The sequence below is a fragment of the Macrotis lagotis genome, chromosome X (assembly GCF_037893015.1).
Source record: "Macrotis lagotis isolate mMagLag1 chromosome X, bilby.v1.9.chrom.fasta, whole genome shotgun sequence".
Lineage (NCBI taxonomy): Eukaryota > Metazoa > Chordata > Mammalia > Peramelemorphia > Peramelidae > Macrotis > Macrotis lagotis.
The window spans coordinates 151,727,958-151,739,067 of NC_133666.1; the positions used below are offsets into that span (position 1 = coordinate 151,727,958).

The window sequence follows — 11,110 nt, forward strand, 5'->3', positions numbered from 1 at the left end:
GTAAATGCCTCTAAGAACTTTTTACAAAAACCGTAGGACTGAGGCACCCACAAGAGGATGATGAATGTGAAATTCTATGCTATGGTATAAATTATTTTCTGCATTTGCCATGATCCAGTTTTAGATCTTATTTTCTAGCTGTGTGAGAATGGTTTTAATGTTTGGTGTGCTCTCTTAGTAAGACTTTGTGGTGCTGTAGACTTATTATTCTCACTGAAGACTGAAAGTCAAGTAACAAGCCACTATTTCTGGGCAATGTAATATTTATATTATGTAATACATATGTAGGATATTCGTAGTATAAGTATGTGCTACTTTTAACCAGGAAACTCATGACCATTCCCTTTTGCTTCAGTCAGAAGCTATGTTGTTTCTTTTTTTCCAGTCTCCCTCATTTATCAAGTATAGCAAACTGTCACAGTTCTAAGTAAAGAATATTTAAGAAAGAACAAAATCTGATATTTCATAGATATGAGCTTGTGTAAGCTGGTGTTTACTCATTATTTTTACCACAAAGTAAAATAAACTCTGTGCTAAAAAGCTATTTTTATAAGTTTTGAAGATTCAAAAGTATTTTAAGGATTGTGATAGGACCCTTTAGGATAGTTGAAAAATCTCTTTCCTAACTCATTTTCTGACTTTATTGTATTTTACAAATAAGATAATGCCTGTCCAAATTGATAAGCCTATTGTTTTATTATTAATTCTTTAAAATATTTATTGATATCCTTTTCTATTACCTTCATTTATGAATATATCACTTCCATTTTCCCCTGAAGAGAACTATCCTTTATGATAAAGAATTTTTTTAGAAAGGGCACAATAGGGGCGGCTTAGGTGGTACAGTAGATAGAGCACCAGCCCTGGAGTCAGGAGTACTTGAGTTCAAATCTGGCCTCAGACATTTAATAATGACCTTAACAGTGTGGCCTTGGGCAAGCCACTTAACCCCATTTGCCTTGCAAAAACTTTTTAAAAAAAGGGCAAAATAGCATCTTAGCAAATCTAAGTAACACATTAGCTGAGTCTAATATCATTCGAAATATTCCATACTCATAGTCCTCTCTATCTCTGTTGGAAAGGGAGGAGAAATAATATTTTCTTATTACTTTTTGAGGGAATAATCATAAATGTATATGTTTGTTTTTTTCAATTTTTGTTTTTTTTTCTATTTATAAAGATGTAGTTATTGCATATATTGTTTTCTTGGTACTCCACTTTGTGACAATTCATAATTTTTCCTATGCTTCTCTTTATTATTTTATATGATACACTAATCTTTCATTACACTGATTTGTCTCTATTTAGCCATTAATGTAAACTCTGATTATAATTCTTTGTTATTAAAAAAATACTATGAATATTTTGGTGTATAAGGGAACCTCTTTCTATCTTCGACTTCCTTAATATATACACTTAGTAGTGGAATCTCTTAGTTGAAGAATATGAACATTTTAATCATTTTCTTAGGATAATTCTAAATTGTCTTTTCAAAATAGCTATTCCAATGCACAGTTCTGCCACTATTATTATGCCCATATTTCCCTGTTCCTTCAAACATTGACTATTTCCATCTTTTGTCATCTTTACCAGTTTCCAAAGTGTAAGGTGAAACTTTAGGTTTGTTTTGATTTGAGTTTCTTTTTTTCTTTTCTTTTTTTTCTTTTTCTTTTTTGCAAGGCAGTGGGCTTAAGTGACCTGCCCAGGATCACACAGCTAGGTAATTGTGTCTGAGGTCACATTTGAACTCAGGTCCTTCTGATTCCAGAGCTGATGATCTATCCATGGTGCCACCTAGTTACCCCTGAGTTTCTTTGAAAGGTTTAGGACAATATTTCAAGTGATTATTAATCATTTATAGTTCCTTTGAGAATTATTTGTTCATCTTTGACCTTTTATCCACTGTGGAATGACAAGTGGTCTTAAAAACTTGGGAATTATATATTTCCCTATATATCATTTCTCAGACCCTTATTAGAGATAACTGCTGCAAAGATTTTTCTTCTAATTGCCAGTTTTCCCGATTATCTTATCCATATTATGCAAATTACCTTGATTTTGGTTAATTAAAACCTTTTCATTTTCATGTAATCAAATTTCTTTTTCTTATCTTGTCTGCCCCTTGTTTAAGAACTTCACTCCCTCCCTAGTAAGATGATGAAGTACTTGATTTCTTCAAATTTTTTAAATAGTATGATCTTAAATATTCAGGTAACATTCATTTTGAGCTCATGTAGCATATGATGATCTAAATTTCTTTTCTGCTAACTACTTTGAAAATTCTCCCTGCAGTTCTTGTCATTTAGGGAGTTCTTCCCCAAGCAATGTATATCCTCGGGTATATCAAACACTGGGTTATCAATTGCTTTTGATTCTTTATCTTATTCATTCATTCTTAAAGGGGAGACTTGAGGTTGGCTTCCATAGAGCTCTAGTCTATAAAGTTAGGAGCAACATGATCCAGGGGAAGGAGCACAGAATAGAATTAGCAGATCTGAAGTTTAGGTTCAGCTTTGCCATTTACTAGCTGGATAATGTTGGGTAGATATCCCTATTTTCTTTGACTTCATTCTCATTGTCTATAGAATATATGGGGCTAGATTAGATAGGCAGAGCTCCTTTCAAGGGAAAAAAAAACTGTCTCTGTTTCTGTAATTCTGTTAGGTTCACTTCTGTGTTTCAGTAAAATCTAGGTAACCATACCCTTGACATCACAGTAAAAAAAGAAATCTCTATGCCTGTTAACCTGCAGGATCACATACAAACTCATCTCTGACATTTCAGGTTCTTAATAATCTGAACCCTTCCTGCCTCTCCAGTCTTCTTTTTTTATTGTTGTTGAATTACAAAGATTTTATTTATTTTGAGTTTTACAATTTTTCCCCTAATCTTACTTCCCTCCCCACCCCCACAGAAGGCAATTTGCCACTCTTTACATTGTTTACATGGCATACATTGATCCAAATTGAATGTGATGAGAGAAATCATATCCTTAAAGCAGAAACATAAAGTATAAGAGGGGTGGCTAGGTGGCGCAGTGGATAAAGCACCAGCCCTGGAGTCAGGAGTACCTGGGTTCAAATTCGGCCTCAGACACTTAATAATTACCTAGCTGTGTGGCCTTGGGCAAGCCACTTAATCCCATTTGCCTTGCAAAAACCTAAAAAAAAAAAAACCCATAAAGTATAAGAGATCACAAGATCAGACAATAAGATAATCAGTTTTTTTTCTAAATTAAAAGTAATAGTCCTTGGTCTTTGTTCAAACTCCATAGTTCTTTCTCTGGATACAGATCTCTATAGTGTTCTCACACTTAACATTCTTCTGCACATTTTGTAGGTCTTACCCACTATTGCTTTTCACACATAATAGCAATTTCATTAGCTCTCTCCCAGCCCTGCTCCTTCTTCACTCTGGCTTCTTAAACTTCTTTCAAGACTCAGCTCAGATCCTTCAACAGGGTACTTTTTACAGTCCCTCCCACCTCCACCAGCCACTAGTTCTTTCCTCTCTGAAATTACCTCCTAGCTATGCAGTGTCTTGAATGTGGCTACTTACTTAACAAGCAATCTCTCCATTTGGAATGTGAACTCCTTAAGGGCAAGGATTGTTTCTGTTTTTCTTTGTGTACTTAAGTGTTTAGCAAAGTACCTGGCACATATTAAATACTATTAAGCACTAAGATCAGTTTGTCTGATCATATAAGCCAGCTTTGATCCATAGAGGATTTCTTCTATAGGTTCTAGAAGCAAATAATTCAACTTCTGCATCTGAAAAGTTCAAGTGGACTTTTTACATTTAAAATGAGTCTTTTCAGCTCAGTCAACTTGAATTTAGTATTTCTTAGTGGTTCTTCTCTTCTTCTTTTTCAAAAGCACTAAAGTAAACATTGAAGAATTCTTCCTTTGTGTCTCTCCTTTTCCAGGTCTGTAATCTAGAGAAGTTGGGATTGGAGATGGAGGAGTTCAACTCTTGTTTTAGATGTAAATGACTTGCTATTCCAATGATACTGTAAAAGTTTTTTTTTTTAATTATGGAAAAGGACTCTCCTTTCTTCTCTTGAAGAGTTGAAGGACTATGGATGTAAAATGTTGCATAAGGTCTTAGAAATAGTCAGTATTGGGAGCAGCTGTGTAGAGCATTGGCCCTGGAGTCAGGAGGACCTGAATTCAAATTTGATCTCAGACACTTAATAATTACCTGTGTGACCTTGGGCAAGTCACTTAACCCCATTACTTAAATAAATAAATTTTAAAATTAAAAAAAAAGAAATGGTCGGTGTTAACTGGTTTTGCTTAACAGTTTTTGTTTGTTATTGAAGAAAGTTCATTGATTGGGTATTTAGAGTGAGGTACAGCTGAAAATCACAGAAATATAAAAACTAAAAAACTGATAAAACTTCTTTAATGACAAAAAAGAAAAAACAAAACAGACAGCCAAAAAGAGTAAATCAGATTCTGATGGATATCATATTCAAAGAGAGATAATAATAATAATAATAATAATAATAATAATAATAATAATTACTAAAATTTATATTGAGTTTACTATGTGCCAGTACTTAGTACTTTACAATTATCTCATTTGATCCTCACAACAACCTTAGCAGGTAGAAGCTATAATTCCCATTTCACGACTTATTGGTAAGGATCTTTCAGCTAAGTGTCTGAGGCTGGATTTGAACTCAAATCTTCTTGATTCTTGCCTTGGTATTTTATCACTGATAGTGACAAAAGAAAATTTCTGGCATTGAGTCATAGCCAAGCCACTTCTTGACACAAATTATGTCAAAATTACTGTCACTCTGACTGACAATATTTTTCTATTTATGTAATGTTTTAAAATTTGTCAAGTGTCTTAGCCCACCTTTTAAATGTCAGAAACAAGATACAAACCTGGATCTTCCTGACTCCAGTATACCTTATCCATGAGTTGCATTATCTCTGGAGTAGGTGGGCATTCTTACTACTGTCACTTGTGAACATTATAGTGTCTAGACCCCTAACTTTTAATAGATTGATGACATTGTAATTTCATATCCTTCCTACTCCCTTCAATGGGGTCAAGAAAAGAAGTACTTTTTTAAAAACTAAAAGAAATATTATTGGATTCCTTAGAACATCTTTTCTCTAAAATTAAAACTCCTGTCTAGATATTGCTTCTTTCAGTTTGTTAAAATTAGTTTAGTAACAATGCAAAAGAAATACCAAACCTGTATTTCTTAACCTCCTATATTATACTATATATATATAACATTTCAAACAATTTTGGGTAAAACAGAAACCCTTAAGAAGTGTCTTTGTTGGGAGTGACTTTAATTTGTTTTCCATAATAAAAAAAACAACAACTTGGCTCTTTTCATGAGTGCTTTTTTATATACTGTAGGACATGATGTCCTTTCATCAGAACCAAAAGCACTTACCCTTGACTAAGATCACAATTTCTGAAATAGAACACTTTAGATATAATGCTGGCTTTCTGCCCAAATATAAAGTACACTGAGGTCTAGCTTTATCTGTACTGATGGAGAGTAGAAGTGATATAAATATCATTCAAGACAATATTGTCCTTGTATCATTTGTATCTGACTTTGGGATAAATTAAATGACTGTTTTACAACAGACTTTACTCCCTAATGATGCTAGTTTACCCTAATAATAAAATAATTTTATATTCCATTAGCATATACCAACTGATGGATGATAATGGAAGTGCAGTAGAACAGCTGTGGGTAGAGAAGACAGTCTGGCATTATGGTATAGTGAAAAGAGTACTAAACATGGAGTCATGTAGCTTGAGTTCAAATCTTAGTTCTTGTACGTAACTGCCCTTGTATTTATTGTCCTTGGTCAAATTACTTTACCTTCTGAACCTCAGTTTCCTTACTTGTAAAATGGAGATAATTATACTTATACTTACAAATTCAAAGGATTATTGCAATTTAAGTGTTTTATAAGTCTTAAAACTATTATATTAACATAATTGTTATCATTTTCTGAATAGTCCATATAAAATCTGGATAGTACAACATATAAATCATTGAATAGGTATAACATATCCAGCATAATTCTCTCTACACTAAAAGCATATCAGAACTTTCAAGTACCAAATTAAATTATAAAGCAGCTGTTGTTAAAATGATTTGGTATGGGTTAAAAATAGAAAGTAAATCAATGGAACAAACTAAACAAGGTAAAATCATAAATACTTGAATTTAATACCTGAGTTCTATAAATCTGAAACTATAAATTATCAAGAAAAGAACTTCATATTTCGTAAGTACAGCTGAGATATTGGTCTTATCTGGAAACTTGAAAGCAATCTGACAGAAATTAGGCTTAGACCAACATCTTAAATTTAAAATGGATATTTGTGACCTGAATATTAGATTATAGGTCTAGGGGCAGCTAGGTGGCACAGTGGATAGAGCACTGTCCATGGAGTCAGGAGGACCTGAGTTCAAATTAGGCCTCAGACACTTAATAATTACCTAGCTGTGTGACCCTGGGCAAGTCACTTAACCCCATTGCCTGGCCAAAAAATACTAAAAAAAAAAATTATAGATCTAGACCTAGAATCTCAGAGGTCATTAAAGATCATAAAATTAAGCAAATCAGAATAAAAACAGATTACATACCTTTCATAGATTATGAGTAGATGATGTAATATTAACCAAATAAGGGAGTAGATGATGTAATATTAACCAAATAAGGAATAAAGGCAATTACAAAAGATGAAATAAACAATTTTGATTATTGGAAACTGAAAATTAACACAGCTAGGATAAGAGAAGTTGTAGATTGGTGTGGGGTTCAGAGAAGCTGTGTATTAAATATTGCTAATAAAGCTTTGATACCCCAGATATGTTGACATGTAAATATGTAAGAAATAAGATCAAAGAATATGAACAAACAATTCTTAAAAGAAGAATTACAAACTATTAACAACCATATGAAAATGTTCCACATCACTAATGAGAGAAATGCAACCCCAAGGTTTCACTTCATATTAGCAAACTGGTAAGACAAAAGATGGGACTAGTCAGTGTTGGAGGAGTTGTGGAAAGATAAGCATACCATTACATTTTTAGTGTGGAAGGAAGGATTACCCAATGTAATATTTCCTTTGCTTTCCCAATCACCATTCATTCTGGTAGTCTTGGATCTTTGTTGGACTAGTTATGCTTCTTCCTACTCTGCTATCTTTTTGTAAAAAAAATTTATTTATTTAGTATTTCATTTTTTCCCGGTTACATGTAAAAACAATTTTAACATTCGTTTTTAAAACTTTGAGTTCCAAATTCCATTCCTCCTACACCATATTCATTAAGAAAAAAAGCAATTTGATAGAGGTTATAAATGTGTATCCATGCAAAACATTTCCATAATAATCAACCTACTCTGTTATCTTAACTGGCTTAAATAGCATTCATTTATTTCTAATTTGTTCTGTTACTTATACAAGTGGATTAGTTTATTTTTTTAAATGAAATTGTTAAAGTTTGAATATTTTAATTTAATTGACTTTTTAATAAATACAAGACATAAATCAACTGAAAGTGTGCTTGCAAGTTCAACCTTGCCTAAAGATATTCTGGTATAAAAAGCAGTTTTATGCCTCAGATAGGATCCAGAATTTTGTTAAACTTTTTTGAAGTACATAAATATTTTTAATGAATTTGCTTATGTAGGTTAAGATCTTTTGTGCACATACATGTAGGTACATTGCAGAGCTGATAGGAAGAATGGACTAGTGTCCAGAATCCTGCCTCAAATACTTATTAGTTGTGGGATCATGGACAAGTCATTTAGTCTCTTTCTCATGTACAAAATAAGATGTGGGATAAAGGAGGAAAGAAGAAAATATATAATATATTGCAATTCATATGGATATAGAGGGAAAAATTAAATACAATGCAAGACATTGACAGGAACAATTAAAGGACCTGGTTCCCAAAGAAGTTATGAATGCAAGTGACCCAGATCTGCAAAGACCTGATGGAGTCATTAAAGTGATTACAGAAAAGACCCAGGTAGTCATAAGAGAAAACTGTATCTCAGAAGATTGCTGAAGCTATGCCAATCTGAGATGCAGATATAATAAGCTTCAGCTCAGTCTATCTGGTACACACTACCTCAGCAAGGGGTAGCTTTCAATTCTAGAGCTAAGCAAAGAATTATTTGGGTGGTAGAAATGCAAAAAAAGATCAAATGAAATAATAAATATAAAGCACTATCTCAATCTTATATTTTTATGTTATTTATACATAAATGATCCTGGAACTATTATACTATTATTCTTTTAGACTTAATATCCTAAAAATATATGCAGGCATTTAAAGTAATCTTTTGTAATTGAGTGGGCTGCAAGTTCATCCTTTGTTGGCTTATTGCAAATATCCTTCCTATCATATGATATTGAATTCCTCTGCTTCATTGTTTTGTTCTATGTAAATTGCAAATTGAGTATTTAATGTGGCAATGTCTATTATATTATTGCTCTTAGATTTCTATGGATTGATGTTATCCCTGAGTAATTGTGGGCAACAATGTGATCTGTGATAAAAATCTGATTCTAGTATTGGTTGAATTCTCTAGGATATTTCCATTAAGGAGGTTTGTCCATGGAAGGTAGCAAGTTACTGGTGTAGAATTCTAGAAACCATGGCTGGAAGTCATATCACGCTTAGTATACTATAGGCAATAAATTTTCACACCTAAAGTGATATGTTGCATAGTTTCTTTCATTTCCATTCATATTCATTAAATCTAGGGTCCTTAAGAAGCCTTGTAATTACTTAAAAGATTTAAGAACTCTAACTAACCATGATTCCAGACAACTGATGACAAAGCAACTCATCTCCTAACAGACAGATGATGAACTGAGGGTAAAGAATGAGACAAATGTTTTTTTGTACACAGCCATTGCCGATTTTTTTTAACCTGGTTAAACATATTTGCTACCAGAATCCATTCCCTTACTCCAAATTGTAAGAATATAAAGAGTAAAGGAGTAAAAAGAAGGAGAGAAAATTTATTTTTGTTCATGGAAAACAACAAAAATTTTTTAAAGAAGCATTCTTCAGTTTCCACAAACAGTTCTTGCATGATTCAGCAATCTGTTCAATGTGTCATTGTCCAAATATTGACAGAGCTCATGTTGCTCATTTTTTGATTCATCCTCTTGGATCTTAGCCATTGACTCCAAGATGGATGTGGGGGTGGTGGGAGTGAAAATACTGAGAATGACACAGGTTGAGAGCCTGAATGACAGAAAAGATAGAACCTAGAATAATGAATTCCATTTTGGATATATTGAGAATAAAATGTCTGTATCCCAGTTTGAGGTATCTAATTAGTTGGGCGATTGAAGACAGGTTAGGGCTGGAAATATAGGTCTGAGAATCATTTGCATAGAAATAATAATTGAAACTATTAGAGATGATGAGATCACAACTGAAATAGAATAGAGGAAGAACACAAAGGATCCAAGACAGAGTGCTTAATAAGCATAACTAAGTTGAAGATCCAGTTAAAGAGACTGAGAAATAGAGGGGGCAGGAGAATTTAAGAAGCAGGAAGAGGGTGAAATGGCATTGAGGTGGCTCAGTTTCTAGACCTTCCCACTAGATGTTCTCCTGGAAGCTGATCATAATGACAGTCAATTCTTAGAGATCATTAACAGATTTATTTTATGGTTTTAAATCTGGAATTTAAGAGATCATTGGTCATTGGAGAAAGCAGTTTCCGTTGAAGGGTGAGGTTCATTTTGTAGTTCTGAAGGTGCTGATTAAGACTAAAATTGCATAGAACTCAATTGGTTGTTTTTAAGATTATTATTACTAATATTAATTCATATAAGTTAGGGTATGATTTTAATTATTCTAACAAAAGGAAAAAGTCAACAAAATGACATTTTACTGAAAACAAACTTCTCTTCAATATCAAAGGTATCCTGCTTACCTTGCAACTGGGTCATCTAATTCTGTTCCAGTATGGGTGAAGAGAAAGAAAATTAACTTTAAAGACTGCTTAGGAGAATAAGAAATCAACTGAAGAACCTTGAATCAAATGCCAGATTCCAGCTGGCTATTTCATGTTATCTATCCAGGATAATTCTCTCTATTAACTTTCCCTTGGGTTGATTTCTTCCATCTATGGAAAGTCTTTCTGGATCTTTATATTTTTGAAGCTGTAATGACAGTAATGACAATTGCCATCATTATTTGTTAGAATTGTAGTTTAGATTAAAAGTAGTTCAGCAGCTGGATTTAAATTTCTTTCTTTTCCAAACTAATTCTTATCTTCATTATCACATCTTAACTTTCTATTCATAACATATTTTTTAAAAACATTGGAAACATATTTCTGCAAATGTATTAGTATGGAAATTATGTGAAAAGTGTTGAACAGCAGGAGGCACATGCTAGCCTAACTTTGTCACTAAATTTGATTCTTGGTTCTACAGTGTGGCTTCCTGCTATGGTGTATGGCCCCAAGTCCTTCAAATGGTGCTGAAATGCTGTATAAGCGTATTATCCGCCCCATCTTCCAAAAGCATGAATCCCAAGTGGACAGTGTGATGAAGGATGTAAAAGACAAAGCCAAAGAGACTGCAGATGCCATCACTAAAGAAGGTAAGACAGATTTATTTAAATTTATAGGGAGGTGTGCTGAAATTAGCCCTCAAACAGGAACTTTTCCTGTCCTTTATCAATAATACTCAAGGCTACTCAGGGTAGCTATCTGTAGCTCTTCTTTATAATAATTTTTAATGTAATGTTTTATTTTTCCCATTACATTTTAAAATAGTTGGGTTGGGATTTTTAAAGTTTTGAGTCCCAAATTATATCCCTCTCTCCCCTTACCCTTCCCTGAGATGGTAAGCAGTCCAATGTAAGTCATACATGTGCAACTATGTGAAATGTTTCCATATGAGTCATTTTTTACAAGAAGAAGACTTGAAAAAAGAAGGAAGGAGAGGAGGGAGGGAAGGGGAGAGGAAAAAATAGCATGCTTAAGTCTGTTTTCAGACAGTATCACTTCTTTCTCTGGAGGTGTTTAACATGTCTCATCATTAGTCCTTTGGTGTTGTCTTGGATCATTGAATA

At 33.2% G+C, this 11,110-nt stretch overlaps 1 protein-coding gene across 1 annotated transcript in view; it reads left to right on the forward strand.

The window, feature by feature from the left end:
• Nucleotides 1-11,110, forward strand: part of REEP5 (receptor accessory protein 5) — a 40,627-nt gene that overhangs the window by 20,704 nt on the left and 8,813 nt on the right. The window contains exon 4 of the mRNA XM_074205322.1: nucleotides 10,468-10,636. Coding sequence (XP_074061423.1) covers nucleotides 10,468-10,636 — 169 coding nt within the window. The remainder of the gene's footprint in view (nucleotides 1-10,467; nucleotides 10,637-11,110) is intronic.